This window comes from Mastigoproctus giganteus, chromosome 11 (assembly GCF_048544385.1).
Source record: "Mastigoproctus giganteus isolate SK-2022 chromosome 11, ASM4854438v1, whole genome shotgun sequence".
NCBI classification, from domain to species: domain Eukaryota; kingdom Metazoa; phylum Arthropoda; class Arachnida; order Uropygi; family Thelyphonidae; genus Mastigoproctus; species Mastigoproctus giganteus.
In genome coordinates, this window is record NC_143585.1 from 61,019,776 (window position 1) to 61,040,605 (window position 20,830).

Here is a 20,830-nt window from a genome sequence, read left to right on the forward strand (position 1 = left end):
CGAGTCCAAATACCTAGTGTAACACAAGTCTCCAGGGACTCATTGTGCATGGTGCTCACTATCCAAGCAGGTGGTAGTGGTTTCTTAATATGGGGCATGTTTTTCTGGCAAGAAAAACATGCCCCATATTAAGAAATGCCCCATAACATTGGTCCATAGACCAATGTTTCACTGGTGAGATCTACTGGCAGCTTTTAGGAGACCATGTGTGCCCTACCATGTTCCATTTTTTCCCGTACAGAAACAGGATCTTCCAAGATGATAATGTGTGGCATGTCATCAGACTCACACTGTGCATGAGTGGGTTGAGAAACACGGTGAAGATATCATCTATTTTGATTGACCTGACCTCAATCCCATCGAACACCTGCGAGATGTTTTGGAACATGAAGTTAAGCATATGAACATGCAACCATCACCTATTTCAACACTGTGGAAAGCCTTGCAGGCAGCATGGCTGCAGATCCCTACAAACATTTTCAGACATCTGGTAGGGTCAATGCCTAGGCAAGTGGCAGCTGTTATCCGTGCAAAGGGAAGCCCAACACAGTATTAGGTAGGTGGTCAGAATTAGTGATCACTGTGTGTGTCTTTCTGATTAATTCTGTAATTTTTGAAAAATTATTATATCACTGTTATAATTACTATATATTTTTAATGTTTAACATTTAATTTTTACAAAACTTTAATTTTTTAATTAAACGGTCTGCAGTAATTTGGATAAAGGTATGTACACAATCATTTATATAAAAAGGAAATCATTCTAGTAACTTTTTTTTCATTGATATGCCATATATCTCTAAAAAAAGGGAAATAAATATTTTCCAACCAACTGCTGTTTATATGGCACTTATTTCAATAGTAATGGAGAACATGTAAGTTCATTTATATTGTAATGGAGATTTCCATTAAAGAACAACTTGTATACCAGTTTCAAACTTTGAACCTAATTAATGGGTTATCAATACACTGAATTTTGCTATACTACCCATTATTAATGTAGATAGTCTAATTTGTGGCATGGATTAACTTAACACACTTGGAAACTTCATTGGCAACAAATGTTGGGCATGGTGTTACAAATGGTCCAAGACGATTTGCATACAGAAATAAAAATTAAATGAAGAAATCTAAATTTAATTTCTTCACATATGCAGGATATTCCCTTTAATTCTGACCATCATTTGGCAGCCATGTATTTCCTATTGGTGATAATGGTCATATGACCACCTGCAGATGCTGACTTTAAATGCAAAATGAAAAAAAAAAAAAAAAAATCCAAGAGCAGTTAGCAATTAGTTTGTTTGAGTGAAAAAGGGAAATAATCAATTTCTCAATCAATCAACTTATTTGCTGTCTGACATTAATAGAATCCTTTCGTGCCGATAACATAAAATCTAATGTCAGACAGCAAATAAGTTGATTGATTGATTGAGAAATTCTTTGTGCAAGAGCTACTGCAGCTAAAATGTGCCTGGAAGGTTTTTTACAACAGTTTTGTTTGTATTCGTATTTTGCTGCGAATAGTTCCCAAGAGTCACGGAGTGTTGTTGTTATTTGGTTTTTAGGAGCATTAGCAACCAAGGCCATATTACTCCGGGGATATGCGGTGGTCGTTTCCAGACCTTTCCGCATCCTCCGTATTTGGTGGTCACGGGCTCGAACCCTGGTCTGATCAAGAAGCATGTGCTATGCACTGCTGCTCCTGCCCACCTGGCTACAGTGGTGCCAGTTATGGAGTGACTATAGCTTACTGCTGAGATCATATTTGGTTTCAAAATAGATTATAGAAATTTATTTCCTGAGGAACTGAAAAACGTCTGCTATATTTTTCCTATCTTCCAGTATGGTTTTGGGAGTGAGAAAGTGATGTTTGGTTATCAACTCTTTGAAGCAACTTCAACGCTCATCTGTAAAAGATGGACATTTAATCAGTACATGTTCTACTGTTTGTTGTGTGTGACATATAGGACATTGAGGGGGATCTTCTCCTCTCAAAAGATGACAGTGGCTGAAATGAGCAGGTCCTATTCTTAACCTTGCAAGTATCACTTCGTCACGTCTGTTTTGCTGTATGCTGGATTTCCATGGTTGGAGTAAAAAATTTTAATTTGGTGCAATTTGTTATAACTTGCCATTGCTGTTGCCAGTGATGTATCCTGCTGTTATGAATAACTTTTTTGTAATCTGTGGAAGGAATGGATTCAGGTGCGAAAATGTTGCTGTTGGCTTCCTTAGCAGCTTTGTCTGCTTGTTCGTTACCATATATTCCGACATGACTTGGGATCCAGCAAAATCTTATATTATGGCCTTGTTCAAGGAGCTTTGATACTTGGCATTGAATTTATTGTTGCGGTGGATGTTTATTAGAGTTGACATTTTGTATGGCCATTATGGAGCTAAGGTAGTCAGTAAAAATGATGCTGTTTATTGGGCTTGAGTGTTCGATTTGGTTTAGCGCTAACATTATGGCTTGCAGTTCTGCAGTATAAATGCTGCAGTCTTTTGGGAGTTTTTCGGATGTGGTGATATCAGATGTGTAAACTGCCGCTCCAACATGATAATCAGTTTTTGAGCCATCTGTATATAGGAAGCGATGATCTAACAATTGCAACTTGTAAGCAGCATGTAGATGTTGATAGTTGATATGTGGAAGTGCTTGTTTGTCCCAGATGTGAAAGGAAAAGTTGTATGTAGGCTGTTTGATGATCCATGGTGGTGTAGACTGCTTCGTCAGTGGAGTTATATTATCGAGGTTAAGATTTCTACTGAGGAGAAGGATTTTTAATCTCTTGCTTGCACGTTTATTGATTCTTTGTTGTTGTTGGTACTGTTGTTCCCATTCTGATGTAAAAATAATTTCCTGTATAGGGTGACCTGGTAGGGATTTTATTTTAGTTGCATAGGAAAGTAATTGGTTATGTCTTCTGATTTAAGCTAAGGGAGTCAGTAAAGGAGGTTCTTGGGCCTCCGCATACAGGCTCTGCACAGGCAAAGTACGGAAAGCTCCAAGAGCTATTTGGAGTGCGCAGTGATGTACTGGATCAAGCCATCTCAGGGCACCAGGTCTCACTGAGTCATGTTATTTGTTTGTTTTTTTTTTTGTTTTTAGGAGCATTAGCAACTAAGGCCATATTGCTCCGGGATATGCAGTGGTCATTCCTTGACCTTTCCACATCCTCCGTATTTGGTGGTGACGGGCTCGAACCCCGGTCTTATCAAGAAGCATGTGCTATGCACTACTGCTCTCACTGAGTCATAGACTGGGGCACCATAATCTCACTTGGAACGAATGAGTAGGCGATGTAATCGTAATAGTATTGTTCTATCCGCTCCCCAGGACATAGCGGACAGGACCTTTAAGATATTCATTTTCTTTAGACACTGAACTCTTAAGTGACTAATGTGCTCCAAAAAGGTTAATTTTCTGTCAAAAACAAGTCCTAAAAACCGGACACTATTTTTAACTGGGATGATCTGCTCTTTCAGCTTGAGTTCAGGATCCAGATGGAGACTCCTTTTCCTGCAAAAATGTATACATACAGTCATTTGTATGGAAATTCTGTATCCATTTCTTTCTGTCCATTTTATGACTTTGTTTATGGCTACATGTAATTGTCATTCTATTGTCCTCATATGCTGCGCTTGATAAGAAATGCTGAAGTCATCTGCATAAGCAGTTGTGCTGATGTTGGCTGGTATTTTCTATTATTGTGCTGAAGTGTACTGCAAAAGGTGTGGCACTTAGAACGGATCCTTGAGGGACCCCTTCTTCTGAGAGTATGTTTTGGAAAGTGTATTGTTATGTCAAACTTGGAACGTTTGATTTTTAAGAAAATTGCTTATGTATAGAGGTAGGTGTCTAAGACCAAGTTGGTGTAGTCCTTTAAGGATACCATACCGCCATGTAGTATCATATGCTTTCTCAATATCAAAATTAACTATGACTTGATGAATTGCTAGAAATTATAGAAATCTTATAATACCGTGAGTATTAGACTAAAATATGGAATAGCAAGTGCTTAAAAAATGGTACTCACTTTTGAATAAATCTGCAATAGTTTTTTATAAAAGAATGGTGATTAAATCATTTAGGTGGGGAGGTAAAGTAAAGGGATTAAGGAGGTTGTTAAGGTTAATTTAATGGAATTTTAAAATGGGCCCAAGGAAGTAGAAGTGCACATCTCCAATCCTAGGTTGTCATTAAAGAAAGAAGAAATCGTTAAGAGTGAATTAAAATAGATAATATAGTATGACGGAGCCAATAGTTGTTACGAAGGACTTTCGTTGGTTATAACATCTTCAGTTGGCAAATTGGGCGGGAAGTAAACGTGTGCTGTATTTTAAAGGTTGTCTGTACTTCCCATGATGCTCTTTTGGACATGTGGGAACATCAACCGTGAGAGGTTCCAAGTCGGGGAAAGGTTGAAGGGAAGTTCCATGTTTATGATGTTGAGGTTAGAATGGTGCCGAAACCATTCGATCGAAAGAAAACAAAAAGTCTGTCAAATAGATAACGTTTGTCCTCACTGTCGAATGAAATACTTCTTGAAATCTAAGGCTTTTTATTATTTATTACCATTATATTACTTATTATCTATTTTAAAAATACCAAAATGCTGAAAATTATTATTTTCAGTATTTTTAACACAGTACCAAGACAATTCAAAAACTTTTGAATATTTACAATGAAATCTGCTAACTTTGCTGTTGTAGTGTTATGAAAACTTACTACTGGCATAAGAGGCTTGTTCAGTTCATGTAAATTAATTACTCCAAAATTTAATTCTGATCTAACCAAGAGCACAAGAGACTTTAATCTTGTCTTTGCAGACTAGTGGAAAGTATTGCTGCTTTCTCAAACTATGAGGAAAATTCCAAGGCTCATTTCCCATGGCCAGCCAGACAAAGTTGAAAAATACTTCTCATCAGGATGGGAGAAACTTTTGTGGGCTTTTTTCATACTATGGCTAGTAAGAGAGTGGGGGGATTTTTTTATTCCCTAAAACATCTTGTTGTTATTAAGAGAGTTTCTCGAACAAGGGCTACCTGGCCCTGTGGTGCTTCCTGAAATATTGATTGTTCATCAGGCAAAATGACAGACTACATGTGATTTACAGACACAATACATAGCCTCTCATAGTATTAATATACTGATTGATGCCACAGCACACATTTTAAATGTGACCCAATCCAACAATAACACAAACACTTTCCCCAATTGCTTTCCCATTTTTCTTTATTTATCACATAGTCAACTCACCAACTTAAAATCATAATTTTCTTCTGCCTTTTTAAGCAGATGCACCTTCCTCACTCACTGGATGCTTAGAAATTATGATTAAAAGCAAAAAACAAAAAAGGATGTGACCTGTTGGAATGGGTGCAGAGAAGGGCAACGAGATTAGGGAGTGGAACAAAAAGGCACTCTTAACAAGAAAAGTCTTTATAAATTACGGAATCCGGAAACTAAGCACCTGAGATGATTAATGTTTAAGTCTTCGAATGGACTGAAGTGATATGGTGATTGAGGTGTTTAAGGCTTTGAATGGATTGAGTAAGCTAAATGCTAATGGAATTCTTCCTCTTGCTCACACAATACATATGATCATGTTCAATAAGTGCTGAAAGTGAATGTGTGTATCTAAAAATATATCTGATTCCATCATCCTGCTCTTAATTTATTTTTCTTATTGTATTGGCAACCATTTTATGGTTAACGATACAATAAGAAAAATAAATTTTAAATTAAATTGAATTAAAATTTAATTACTGATTTATACAGCATAAATGGAATATTAAATTTACTGTTTTTTCGTATATGTTCATTGTGACAATTACTTTTTTCCTTAACCCCCTATTTTCTTTATGGTATTAATCTTGCCAACCATGGTTTTGCCAAATTTGATACTTTTTAGGACCGCATCTCCCGCAGTTGCTGTGAAAAGCCATCAAACACCCAAACGAAAAACCACAATGAGATGATTAAAACAACCACGTCAGGCCCTGACATGATAATTACTGGGCTTCTGGGTAATTTTTGCCTTTCTCCTCCATTTTCCAGTTTTATTTCAGCCAGTCAAACCAAAGCATTAGCACATCTGAAAGACCATGTTGATGTCACTGCAGTTGGGGGTTGCAAATGTGGAATTAGTATACATTTACTAATTCAGGAATACACAAAACTCAAAAATACAAGGGTCTGCTGTATTATAAAATAATTTCTACATTGTAGTAAATATCCAAAATGTAACGTTCAACAGATTTACCTGCAATGCACAACCACGAGCCACTGCCTCATCTTGATTCAAGGTTGTGCTTGGTTCTTTTCCAAAAACTTTCTGAACCAAACGTTTCACTGCTGGAATACGTGAAGATCCACCAACAAGTTCTACTGCTTCTATACTATCAGGCCTCAAATCTAAAATCATTTCAAATATTGCCTTATTTTTAACATTACCATTTTGTAATCAAATCAGGAATAGAAAAGAATTAATATTTAAATTTATAATTTTTTAATTATTGAAAATCAATACTTTTTTTAAAAAAATACATACAAGTACATACAGTTTCATTACTTATAATAAAATAGTTCCAACAATGAAAATGTTTTCATTAGCAACAGTTTCGTAAGCAGGAAATTCACGCTGATAGCATCTTATGATACTAAGAATTGTTGGAATCAAGCAGAGTTAATTATACATTTTAACTGAACAGAATAGTTAATGCTTCTGTATCATGAGACTCATTCTGAAATCTATATAGGTTGATGAATTTGAAAATTAAAGCGTTAAAACCAAGAGCCTAAACAGGTGGCTTTTAAACATCATTCTGAAAGACTTCATGAATTAAACACCAATGCATCATGGGTCTCTAAACACTCTTCTTTACATACTAAACTACTTCTCATGCAGACTTTCAAAGCAACTGTAGGCAATATTCATACTACCATTCAAGTCCTTGGCTTTAACTTAAAAATACACTCTTTCAACACTTTATACACCACGATAAACATTTATTTTGGTGTATAATGTGTATGGAATGGTTATTTCTTGATAGATATTACCAAAAGAAAATGTCTCATTCAAGACATTTTATTTTTGGTGATGTAGGGTCAAGATGTAGATAAATGGATGGACTAAAAAATGATAACTGAAGTTTAATATTGATAAATGCAAGGTAGTGCATTTTGGTGGCAGTAATCCCAGAATAAAATATCAGCTGGGTGGTACCATACTCAAGGCAGTTTGTTTGTTTGTTTGTTATTTGGGTTTTAGGAGCATTAGCGGTGGTTATTCCTTGACCTTTCCGCATCCTCGTATTTGGTGGGGATGGGCTCGAACCCCGGTCTAATCAAGAAGAGTGTGCTACGCACTGCTGCTCCTTCCCACCTGGCTACGGAGGCGCCCCTCAAGGCAGTGGAATATGAAAAAGGCCTCAGGGGTAATTGTACAGTCTGACAAAATTTTCTGAGCAGGGCAAACAGGTTGTTAGAACAGCCTATGGAGTTCTGTTAATAATATACTAGCTGTACCTGTTGTGAAAATTTCACAATTAGTAGCAGAGTTTTTCTCTAAATGTAGTCTGCATTTTGTCATGAGCAGGTAAGCCAGTATGCATCGAATCCTTTCTCATTTCTTGTATATGAGGAAACAAATTTTTTTTTGTTTCCCAATCTTTCAGATTATTCAAAATGTGCACATTGCGTAACAATTGCGTAACTGGAATGATCTGACCTGAGACATTGCTAAATACAATTGGCCGTGACTAAATACAGGGTTAGTACGCAAAATTCCAACTCTATCAAACATTTGCCCTTGACTTTTATTTATAGTCATTGCAAAAGCCAGCAGAATAGGAAACTGCCATCTCTTAAATGAGAATGGCAAAATCAAATCAGATGGAGTCAAATCTGCACGCGGTATGAGTACCCATTTTCCTTTAGTTTCTCTTGTTATTAGTTCTAGATCCAAACAATTCTGATACATAACTTTGACTATAAGTCTTGTACCACTGATTAATCCTTTTGAAATTGCCATATTCCGCAGTAAAATAAAATGACCCCTGACTTTTTCACACTTAAAATGTAAGGCTTGACAAGGAACACACCTTTCAATAAGTAAGCTAATACTGTGACATTAAATCTTTTGGATCCTTAAATACACATTTCAGACTGATCCTGGATGCATTTGCAGGAGCACGAAAACAGGTGTTTCTTCTTTGCCACAAGGTACATTCAACATGAACAGTCAGAGTAGCATGGCGGCATAGTGGGGCTAAGGTAGGCAGCTAGTAGACAAAACTGGCTCGTTCAGTCTTCAATTTCTATAGTTCACTTTCAATTTCTATAGCTGCTAACTCGGATTGAAAACAGTGTTGGACTGAGTATCGATCCCTGTGGGATTCCCTCTTCCTGAATGTGAGATGTAAAGAGGACGTTTTTATATCGGACTTGAAAAGAGCGCAATTGCAGGAAATTTTGAATTATTTCCGGCAAATGGCCCCAAAGCCCCAGATAGTAAAGGTCCCTAATAATACCATGATGCCATGTTGTTTCATGACAAAGGCATTGCAGATATGAGATTCAGCTTTGATAAGCACGTCCAGCATTGATCTATTTTTACGAAAGCCATATTGTTGTTCTGGAAGGAGATTCTCTGACTCCAGGATGTAAGTAAGTGAGTCTAGTATGAACCATCCTTTCGAAAATTTTTCACACGCAGCTTGTAAGAGATATTGGCCTGTAATTTTCAACACAGGAAGGATCTTTTCCTGGTTTTGGTAAGGCGATAATGAACGAATGGCGCATTGAAGAAGGATAGGCATTTTCAGTGAAGATCTGATTATAAAAAATTAATAGAGTTCTCAAGTCTTCATCAAGTAAATGCTTTAGCATAATGTAATGAACTCCATCTAGACCTGCAGTGCTATTGGAAGATCTGTTTAATGATTCTTGAAGTTCTATTAATGTAAATGGTTGGTTGTACGACAGTGAGCAGCACGTGAAGAAGTTGATTTTATACCGTTCTGCACTTGCTTTGATGTTCTGAAAGGTGGACGCATAGGTGGCAGAAGCTGAGATTTTTGCAAATGATTCTGCTAATGCATTTGCAACTTCTTCAGGAGTAGAAATGTCTTTCCCTCTCCAATGAAATATCGGAGAGGGCAGCCGAGCAAATTTGCCATTTAATGCCTGTATTCTTTTCCAGATGACCCGTGTATCCGTGTCTTTGGTAATGGTTGAGGCAAAAGCAATCCATGAATCCCATTTCGCTTTCCGCCTAACTTGTCTAGCTTTTGCTTTGAGTCTTTTATAAGCAATTAGGTTACTAGTGGTGGGATACTTGCGGAAATTATTCCAAGCACGGTTTTTTTCCTGTTTGGCAATTAAACAATCTGTATTCCACCAGTGATTTCTGTGTTTGCGATAAGGCGTGGATTTTGGAATGGAAGCATTAGCTGCAGTGAGAATCTGATTGGTTATATAAGTATTTACTTCATCAATATGTTGTCTTTGAACATAATATCTGTCTAAGAATATTTGGGCAGAATAGCCTCCCCAGTTTGCCTTTTTAAACTGCCAGTTGGATCGTTGAACAGGATTCGGGGTTACTCTTGTTTGTAGTGAGCAAATAATTGGAAAGTGATCACTGTTAAAGGGATGACATGTTAAACATGTCATGATTGGAAAGATAGATGGTGAACAAATTGACAAGTCTATTGCAGAAACAGATCCCGTTGCTAGGATTTAATAAATTAAGATCATTATTATTCATGAATTCCTCCATCAATTTGCATCTTCTATCCATTGTAGCAGACCCCCCACAATGGATGATGTCCATTAAAGTCACCAAAGAGACAAATTGGAGTTGGGAGTTGTGAAATCAGGCTGTCAAGTTCTGAATGCGGAAGTGGTAGAGATGGTGAAATATATATGGAAACAATGGTAACTGAAATACCAACTGCAATATGAGCTGCGACCACTTCTAGAGTGGTTCTCAATTGGATCGGCCTGGATGGAATGTCAGAGTTAACAAGAATAGCTACTCCGCCGCGGGCAGGAGAGTTTGAACTCCTACCTTGTCTGTATATCACATAATTTGAGAATTTTGGTGAAATTTGGGGTGACAAGAAAGTTTCCTGTAGGCATACACCTATGGGATTGAATTGAGCTAGTAAATCCCTTAAGTCATCAGAATGACTACTTAGTCCTCTGCAGTTCCATTGTATGATGTTATACATTATTTAGATTTAGCTAAGGATGCTTCGTCTGACTTTTGTTCGTGGGACATTTTTTCCGGTCTTTTTTTGGGAATGTGGGGCGTCCAATAACCATGGTGTCATCTGCATGGAGTTCTAGAATGGGCTCCTCGTTACCTAGAAGCTCATCTACATCCATATTATTGTTAGGCGATTCCATTTTTTTAGAGACTGAGTGAGATTTTAATTGTTCTTTTTCGACTGGGACCAATGGGGTATGAGTAGGGATACTGATTGGAGTATTTGTGGCTTCGCTAGTTTTTTTTGGAGGATTATAAGGATTATCTTTTTCAGAGGTTGAAAGTGTAAATTTAAGCCAATTCGCTAGACATGTGTTAGGCGGAACTGATACATCAGTTTGAGCTGCAGTAGAAACAAAATTTCGAGTGCGAGCTGCATAAGAACGACCACTAGGCATGGTCGACATAACTTGTCTACGTGCCTCAGGAAACGTGACTTTATTTTCAATTTTGTATTTTTGAATTTTCTTTCCTGTTATCCATAGCTCACAAGTTTTGGAAAAGGTTGGATGGCTTCCTTTGCAGTTTGGACAAACAGGAGTTTTGACTGAACAATCTGCTTGGGTGTGATCTTTAGAGCCACAGAGGGGACATACGGCTTCCCCTCGACAAGCCTGCTGGGAATGGCTGTATTTCTGACATTTAAAGCAACGAACAGGATTCGGGATGTATGGTCGAATCCGGCAGTTTAAATAACCAGCTTTAATAGAGGATAGTAAGTCTGGAGTGCTAAATGTCAGAATGATGGATCTTGTTGGAGTAAGATTTCCATCTTTTTTTTTCGTCATGATCGTTTTACATTTACTACTTTCTGACTGCTGAGTTCTTGGAGTAGTTCTTCTTCGGAGACTGTAATTAAGTCCCACACGCTGATGACACCTTTTGATGAATTTAGTGTTTTATGGGGAGTAATTTCTATTGTCAACCCACCAAATGTTGTTGTTTTTAACAGCCGCTCAGAATGTTTTGAGGTGGCTGTTTCTATCAGAAGGTCTCCGGATTGCAGTTTTTTAACCATTTTTGGTGATCCAGCAATTGACTCCAAGATTTTCTGAATTAAGAATGGTGATAACTTACCCATAGGTTGGGTAGATAGCGAATGAATCACCAGGAAGTTTGGACAATCTTCATGACATTCTGCTTCTCTTCACAGTCTTTTAGGTTGACTTGAGTCATGGTCATTGTTAGATGCTTCCGCTCTTGAGCTCAAAGGCTCTAAGTTTGGATAATGATTTTTATCCATTATTGCTCCTTTTGGCACTGGGGGTTTGCCTTTACCACCCAGATTACCGGCCCCCGCCACGGGGAGGCAGGAGCAGTGCTGCTTGGTGGCCAAGTGTAGAGTTAGTTAGTAAGTTAGTACGGCTAGCTAAATTAAAGAAAAAGGTACTTGCCTTCTTCTGGGCTCTCTTCTTAGTGTTTTTAAATAAGCAGAGCTACTTAACAGAAAGTTTTAATTCTACGAGAAAAACAAGGAAAACTCTGTCACTTGGAGGAAAAATGCTTTATAAACACGCAAGAATCGCTTGGCACCCGGGGCCATGGATATTTGTAGATGCCTCTCGACATAGTTCATATTCTGGGCATGGCAAGATATGGTAAGGTCATCTGCATAGAGATACGAGTCAACAGTGTTTGGAATGCAGTTTGTAATATTGTTTATTTGTAGTGAGAACAGAGTGGCACTAAGAACAGAGCCCTGTGGGACTCCTTCTTCTTGTATATATGTTTGAGATAAAATCTGCTGGTACCTCACTTGGAAAGATCTATGTTGAAGGAAGCTTCGGATAAAATATGGTAAATGTCCTTTCATATGAATAGAATGGAGATCTCTTAGGATGCCATATTGCCACGTGGTATCAAAAGCCTTCTCCATATCAAGGCATATCATGACCATGATGAATGCATTTCTTATGATTGATTCGGCTTTTGTCATGAGGTCTAGGGAAGATCTATTCTTTCGAAAAGCAAACTGATTGTTACTGATTATGTTTTGGGATTCAAGATACCAGGTGAGATGATGGTGAACCATTTTTTCAAGTCTTACTCAAGCAGCTGGTTAGAGAAATTGGTCTATAAATGATCTTTTCCAGGTTTCGGTATACTATTATATAAGAATGTTGCCAGGAAGTGGGGAATATATGTTCTGAGAATATCCGATTGTAAAATTTTAGCATTGACGATAGTGATTTCTGATTAAGATGTTGAAGCATTATATAGTAAATTCCATCAGGGCCAGGAGCATTGTTTCTTAAGGTATATATAGATTCTTTCAGTTCAGATACTGTAAATGGTTGGTTATAGGATAAATGGCATGTAGCTTTGAAGTTTAATTTCCTTTTCTCAGCTTCAGATTTAATTTTTTGGAAAGACTGTTGATATGCACTTGAGGTGGACAATTCACAGAACACAGTTCCTAAGGCATCGGCAATCTCTCCAGGAGAGATCTCGTTCACATTCCAGTTAATAACAGGAGAAGGTGAAATATGATATTTCCCGCTTAGCTTCTTTAGTTTTTCCCAGATTATTCGGGTATCAGTATCTTTGTTGATTGGGGAGGAAAATTTTACCCATGAATCTTTTTTAGCCTTTTGCCGGATGAAACAAGCTTTGGCTCTCAGTCTCTTGAAGTTAATAAGGTTGGCAGTTTTTGGAAAGACTGTTGATATGCACTTGAGGTGGACAATTCACAGAACACAGTTCCCAAGGCATCGGCAATCTCTCCAGGAGAGATCTCGTTCACATTCCAGTTAATAACAGGAGAAGGTGAAATATGATATTTCCCGCTTAGCTTCTTTAGTTTTTCCCAGATTATTCGGGTATCAGTATCTTTGTTGATTGGGGAGGCAAATTTTACCCATGAATCTTTTTTAGCCTTTTGCCGGATGAAACAAGCTTTGGCTCTCAGTCTCTTGAAGTTAATAAGGTTGGCAGCGGTGGGATATTTGCAGAAAGTGTTCCATGCTGCATTTTTATCCCTTTTCGCTTTATTGCAATCACCATTCCACCAGTGATTGGTATGCCGATGAGTTCTTATTTAAGACTGTGGGATGGCGGCTGTTGCAGCTGTTAGTATCTGCTTTGTGATATATTCGGTGGCAGCGCCAATAGCAGAAGACATAATGATATCCTCATCAAAAGATACGATTGATAAATTTTGTCCAGTTCGCTTTGGAAAATTTCCATTTTGTTTTTGTTTCTGTTTCTGTGGACTGGGTGGTTTGAATGCTACAAATCAGCATATAATGGTCACTGTTTAGAGGATGTCATGTACTGTCCACTCTGTAGTTGGGAAGAGGATCGGAGAGCAGATTGAGAGAAATGGCAGTGATTGACCCAGTAGGAAAATGGATGTATGTGGGTAAGTCAGTGTTCAACAGTGTCAGATTCTCTCTGTCAAGAAGTATTTCAATAAGTTCACCACGTCCATCTGAGACGAGAGGAATCCCACAATGGATGATGTCCATTAAAATTGCCTAATAGACAGATCAGAGATGGTAACTGAGAAATAAGATTTTCCAGATCCTGAAATGTGCATGGATGGTTTGGCAGAAGATATATATAGAGACCACTGTTAATGTGATACCGATAACTATACGTGTGTCAAAACAGCTTCTAATGGTGTTTTCAAAGGAATGCGCCTGAAGAGGACTCATGATTCTAAGAGTACAGCTACTCCTCCATGGAGGCTGCTAGTTTCAGATCGATCTTTTCTGATGATGGTATAATTTTTGACTAAAATGGAGATTTTTGGTGTTAAATTTGTATCTTGTAGGCACATGGCAGCAGGATTGAATTGGTGAATTAATTCATAGATATCGTCAATATTGCTGCAAAAACCTCTGCAATTCCATTGCATGATTTGTTCCATTATTTAGTTTTGTGGGTGGAAGTTGAGTCTGTCTGTTTTTTGTGGGTGGCTTGTTTACATCTGTCGAGTTTTGATTTTTCTTTTCTTGAAAAATTAGGGTGTCCCAAGTCATTGCTTTTTTTTCATATCGTCATCTGCATGTATTTCAAGCAGATCTTGGTTGGTTATGTCATCTGTGTCCAAGCTTGATAGATGAGATTGCTTCACCTCAAAAGGATCTGATTTCTGCAAATTATCCACTGCTTGACAACGGGGAAGTCTCTGGGATGGAACTATCAGTGGTATATTATTGCATTGGTCTACTACATTTGGTGGAGATGGATGCTGGACTGAGAGGACTGATGGAGCCCAGTTGGAGTCAGTGTGTCTTGAGGGATGGTCACTTCCATCTGACATGCTACTGATTGGTGACTGTAAGTAGCAGAAGCATAGGTATATTTTTGCATACTTAATTTTACTTGTTTTCTTGTCTCTTGGTAGGAAACCTTATTTTCAATTTTATATTTTTGTATTTCCCCCCCCAACTTCCAGAGGTTGCGGTCTTTGGAATATGCCAGATGATTGCCTTTGCAGTTTGGACACTGTGGAGTTGATGCCTTACATTCTGTTTGTGTATGAGTTTTACACCCACAGTTTGCACAAGTTGTATCTCCACGGCATGCTGTCTGGGAATGGCCAAATGTCTGGCATTTAAAATATCTTAGAGGGTTCGGGATATAGGGCCAAACGCGATAGTTTAAATATCCTACCTTGACTGAAGATGGTAGGTTTGGAGAACTGAAAGTTAAAATTATGCTCCGGGTAGGGACTAAACTGCCATCTTTTTGGATCATGATCCTTTTTGCCTGAGTGACATTTTGTTCTTTAAGTTCCTGAACTATTTTATCTTTGGGGATGTTCAATAAATCCCATTCAGTGATCACTCCCTCTGAAGAATTGAGGGTGGTACTGGTGATTTGAACTGGGATTCCACTCAAGGATGTCAGACGTAATAGTAGTTCAGAGTGTCGAGAATTGGTGGTCTCTATTAACAAATCACCAGATTGAAGATGTTTCACCATTTTTGGTGAACCTGCAGCATGTTCGAGGCATCTCTGAATGATGAAGGGGAAGAGCATGCCAACAGGTTGCATTGACAGAGAATGTATAATCAGGAATGCTGGTAATTCCTGTCTGCCAGTGCCTTTCTTCATTCTCTTTGGGATAGAGAAGTCATGTTCGGTATTGTGATTGTCAATTTGTTGAGAGCTCTTTGGCTCTAAACGTGGAAATTCATTTGTTTCCATCTCTGCTCCTTTTAGCCCTGAGGGTTGGTTTTTCCCCCAGGTTATCAGCCCCACCACGTGGAGGCAGGAGCGATGCCACCAGTGACCAAGCAGTTATTTAAATTAGTAGAGTTGGTTAGTAATAAATATAAAGACTAAGAAAGGTGGATTTCCTTTCTTGGTTCTTACTTTTGACTTCTAAAGTGCAGAACCACTTCAAGTAAACAAAAGAATAAGCACACTAGAAAAGAAACAAAACTATATCACTTTAGAGAGCACTCTATTATCACAGTAAGAAAATCGCTTGGAACTCAGGGCCTGTGGGGGAGAAAGGCAAGTGCGCCAAGGGAACAGCCAATATGTCAGCTCTATCTGACGAATCCCTATTTTGCTTGTGGCAGAGTGAACATCTCCATTTTAAGCCTCAATAAATTTAAGGCTCAGCTGAACAGGTATTTCGAACGAATGGAGGGGTGAAGTGGAATTTTTTTTTTTTGGCTGATGCTGCATAAGCTTGCTTTCTTGCATCATATGCCTCTACTAATGCTAATTTTGCTTTCCTAAGTTGTGCAGTCTATTTTAAATCTTTTATGCCACTACAAAAATTTCAAAAAAGAAGCTGGCAAAATCTTGCACATTTTATCAGGCAATCAAAAGGTTTTTTGCAGCTCGAGCAGGGTTGCATACTTTTCAACGGCACTGTACCCAAAATTCACTAAACACTACAGGGAGAGATATGGCAAGGTTGCTGACAAAGTTTGCCTCAGAGGTTTGCTTTTACTCACCTGGTCAGTGAGCATAAGCAAACTTTTACTTACTGACCAAGCTTCCTTGGTCAGTAAGTAAAAGTTTATTTACTTAAGTAAGTAAAAGTTTATTTACTGACCAAGAAACTGGTGCAAACAGCAAGTAAAAGTTTACTTACTGACCAAGGAATGTTCCTTCAGGCTAGGATTAATTCGGGTGGTGAGAAGCAAACCGCTTACTTTTCACAGTATGTGGGCTCCAACGGGCAAAGGAACAAACAATGTGCTCATAATGGCAAACAACAAAGTCCAATTTAACTTTAGCAATACTGCCAGGAAATCCTAAATTACTGGACAAATTAGTAGCAAAAAGCACTTCTATAATCATTTGTTACAAACTGTGTATATATATCTAAGACATTAGATGAAAATTAAGATGGTTACACTAGTTTAAGAAACTAAAACAATTGAAATAAGCACAGCATGTAAATCACCCGACCCGAACAATCACGCGCATATGATGATCTATCAAAGTATACAAGAGTTTAAAAGGGTAAGTAAAACAAAAAAATTCTTGTTTATACTCTGGCAAGACCACTAGATCAGAGGAGTTTACAATTTGTTATTCTGATAATGAATACAATAATCTTTAAGTGTAGTAAGCACCGGTTATAGTGATCACGTTTGCAAATTAAATTTTGATTCTAATAAGCGAAAATTGATGAATATTATCCATAGGCTAAAAAAAATAAAGATATAAAGCATGAAATTACATTTTATTACCTAAAGTTTATTATCAATTAAATGATATGTGAAAATCGAAAGAACATTATCTACAGGTTATCAATATAAAAATAAATTTTTTGTGCACAGCTTAATTAATATACATATTAATTAAAAACAACACTTTCCAATATGATTATAATTTAAAATAGAGTAGTCACTTATTTTAGATTTATTTAAATTATCACTACAAAGTCTATTTATAGATTTTTCTATATTATATAACAGTCTTAGATAGTATGAATCAGAGCTGTACTGCTCAATATGTTCTACATTGATAATAATATTAGTAAAATAATAAGAGGAGTTTACCTCAATATAGTGCGTAGAACACTTCCGTATGATACCCTCCAGAAATTAAAACGGAAAAAACGAAAAAATCGACAACTTACCGGTACATAGAGTAAAATATAAATAAATAATTAAATAATCAATTTAACACAATTCAAATCAATTTAAAACAATTAAAAATCAAATTAACGTAATTAAAAGAATCTAACGAAAATAATCAAAACGATTTTCCTTCCTGAAGCTGACAATGCTTTTCGACCGTATGTTGTGATCACAGGAATGAAAATTACCGAATCGGGTTTAACCTGAACTTAAATAGAGATTATTTGTCTTCGCGCATGCACGTATAGGACCACGCATCGGAGATCAAATATGGCTGCCGAACATTAACAGAATTCTCATGTAATTTAATTTCAACGGTTTCAGCAATTAATAGTCGCGTATAATTACGTTGAACGTTAAGTATTTTGGCCTCGTTAAATAAAAAAGTATGTTTTTCGTTAATGGCATGAAAGGCTAATTCTGATGCTGCTGAACGAGAAGCAAGAACAGAGGCTTCATGTTGATTTACACGAATATTAAGAGACAATCTGGTGGAACCTTGATAAGACGAGTCACAATCACCGCAAGAAATGTTGTATACCAGATCATTAATTTGTGTTGCGAATGCTGAAAGAACCGAGCGATTGTTCAGTATAGTGTGTAACTTACGTATTGGCCTAGCTACAATTTTAAATTCGGTATCTTTAAAGAATCTGTTAAGCTGTTTGTGCCACTGTTCAACATATGGGACAGAAATAAAGTATTTTTTGATATTACTATTGTTGATTGGTGTAGTATTTTGTATCTTATCCTTAGCTTGTACCCTAATTCGGTTTATTGTGGTAATGGAATTAACCCCTGTTTAAGAATCTGCTAGTTAATATTTGTATTTCTGAGTCCAAAGCAGAATCCGTCGTTGAATATTTATAGGCATTAAGAAATTGGTTAAAGATAATCGATCTTTTGTAGGTGAACGGGTGATAGCTATTATAATGTAGAAGCATACCGGTGTTTGTAGGTTTTCGATAGATGCTAAATTGTATTCTATTCGAGTCCCGGGTAAGCGTGAAATTTAGAAAGTTTAATGACTTTGTATCCGTATCCTCCCTTTCCAATGTAAATTTGAGTCTAGAATGAATATTAAACGAATGTAAAATGTCTTGGATAGTGTTACTATCTGTAATAACTAGAACATCGTCTAAATACCTCCCATAGTATGTGATACGGGTTCGAAAAGGTGTCAAATGTATCTGCTCAATCGTTGAGAGACAGATCTCTGACATTAAGCCACTCAGGCTCAAACCCACTGGTAATCCAAAAATTTGTTTGTACACCTTGTCTCGAAAGGTGATGTAGTTAGCCTCAACTAACAGTTTAATTAAGTGAAAAATTTCCTTAATAGGTAGCTTCGTGTAATTAATCGGTGTTGAGTTTTTATTTAACATATCCCAAATAATATCTAATGTGTATTCAACGTTTACATTCGTATATAATGAGGTAACATCTAGTGAGAATAAATTGTCATTGTCGCCGAGTCTACAGTCTTTAAGCTTATTAAATAATGTATCGTAGTTCTTAATCCCAAATTGTATTACCTGTGTAAAGGGTTTTATAATGTTATAAACATGTGTGGCTAAGGATGAAAATGCCGAATTCCTGTAGGAAACAATAGGTCGAATAGGAAACCCAGTCTTGTGTAATTTTACCTGACCAAAAAGTGCAGGAATATTGTATGTTCTGGACTTCAATTCCTTTAACTGAACCATAGTAATGTAGTCATTTTTTCGATACGTGGTTAACGTTTTATTGTATTGATTGACCAAGTTGGTAAACAGTGCTGGGTCTACTTCACGATAAGTGGAGGTATCTGACACAACTGAATCTAACTTATTAATATAATCATGTTTATCTAGTATTACCACTGTATCTCCTTTATCTGCCCTCTGTATAATAATGTCCTTATTTCCCTGAAGTTCTCATAAAGCTGAACTGTCATGTGTATTCAATCTAGGAAGTCGCGTTTCTTTTATGTTATTCACTACTTGGTTAACTTGTTGAATAAATACATCTTTTTGTGGAACATTACGAAGTCCAAATTCAATATCAATTACGCATTGTTTTTTAGGCAGTTTTCGAGGTGGTAAATTATAATTTAGTCCTTTGGATAAAAGCGAAATCTGGTCCTGCGATAGTGTACACGAGGAAAGATTTGTAACCTGTTGATATGTCGGTATGTTGGATACTGGGTGAGGGGGTGTTCGTGAACTAGCTGGCATATTCTGTGGTAGCATGTTGTGTGTCTGTGGGGGGGGGAAGTCACCCAACTCGTATGAACTTGTGCGACAATGTGTTAGAATTCGCATGAATGTGTCTTGACCTATCTGATAATGTTTGCAACTTATTAACGTGTCTGTTTTTTATTTCTGAGGCCTGTGCTTCCCGTCGCAAATCTATGGAGGTCTTCAATACAGACCAATTGTTCGGATGTAGATAATTTTTTAATTTATCGCGGAGCTTCCTAACCTGAGAAAGGTATTTTTGTTTATTCGAATATCGAGATTTTAAGGCAAGCTTAACAATATTACGCGATGTCGCCAGTGTTAGTTGAAACCGTTGAGTGTTAGTGAAACTGTTGAAATTAAATTACACGAGAATTCTGTTAATGTTCGGCGGCCATATTTGATCTCCGATGCGTGGTCCTTTACGCGCATGCGCGAAGACAAATAATCTCTATTTAAGTTCAGGTTAAACCCGATTCGGTAATTTTCATTCCTGTGATCACGACATACGGTCGAAAAGCATTGTCAGCTTCAGGAAGGAAAATCGTTTTGATTATTTTCGTTAGATTCTTTTAATTATTTATTTATATTTTACTCTATGTACCGGTAAGTTGTCGATTTTTTCGTTTTAATTTCTGGAGGGTATCATACGGAAGTGTTCTACGCACTATATTGAGGTAAACTCCTCTTATTATTTTACTAATTGTATAAGTCTATATTCACGATCACTTGCCAGTTTCTTCCAAACCTGTCCTCAGGACAGCCATAGCATCATGATTTTGCCGTTTTGTAACTGGAATTCTTTCGTGTTCAGCCTTATTTTCCTCCTCCTTGGTGAAATTATCAGTAGCAGACCTGGCAATTTCTTTATCTGTTAATGCTGTAATAACTTGTAGATCACCATCTATGTACACCCATCATTAAACTCCTGTTCATCTTCAGGTTTTTCAATGTGATCAGTATCGTGACTTAGCTAACCACAATGAATAATTAATCCACATTATTTGAAACAGTTCTTAATGTAGGTTTTGGAAACTTCATTCCAGACACTCAGATTCACTCTCTTTCTATACAAAATACCTAACTATTGAATTTATTAAAGTTATTTACAATTATATACAATTTCCCGGTATCTCACTGGTACATAAAAATGTTTCACAACTCAAACCTTTAAAACTGTTTTAAATTATCCTAAAATGATAAATAGAGGAAGAAGAACACACTGTGTGTTCTTCTTACCCCCCAAGGGAAATTGAGAAATGGTGTATCAGTT

At 37.1% G+C, this 20,830-nt stretch overlaps 1 protein-coding gene across 4 annotated transcripts in view; it reads right to left on the minus strand.

Annotated features, from left to right (window-relative positions):
- The window catches only part of LOC150078048 (heat shock 70 kDa protein 4L-like), a 215,676-nt gene that overhangs the window by 85,638 nt on the left and 109,208 nt on the right, over nt 1-20,830 (minus strand). For all 4 annotated transcript variants that reach the window (XM_090385252.1, XM_090385251.1, XM_090385254.1 and 1 more), the window contains exon 8: nt 6,270-6,421. In XM_090385252.1, the coding sequence (XP_090241378.1) occupies nt 6,270-6,421 (152 nt within the window). The remainder of the gene's footprint in view (nt 1-6,269; nt 6,422-20,830) is intronic.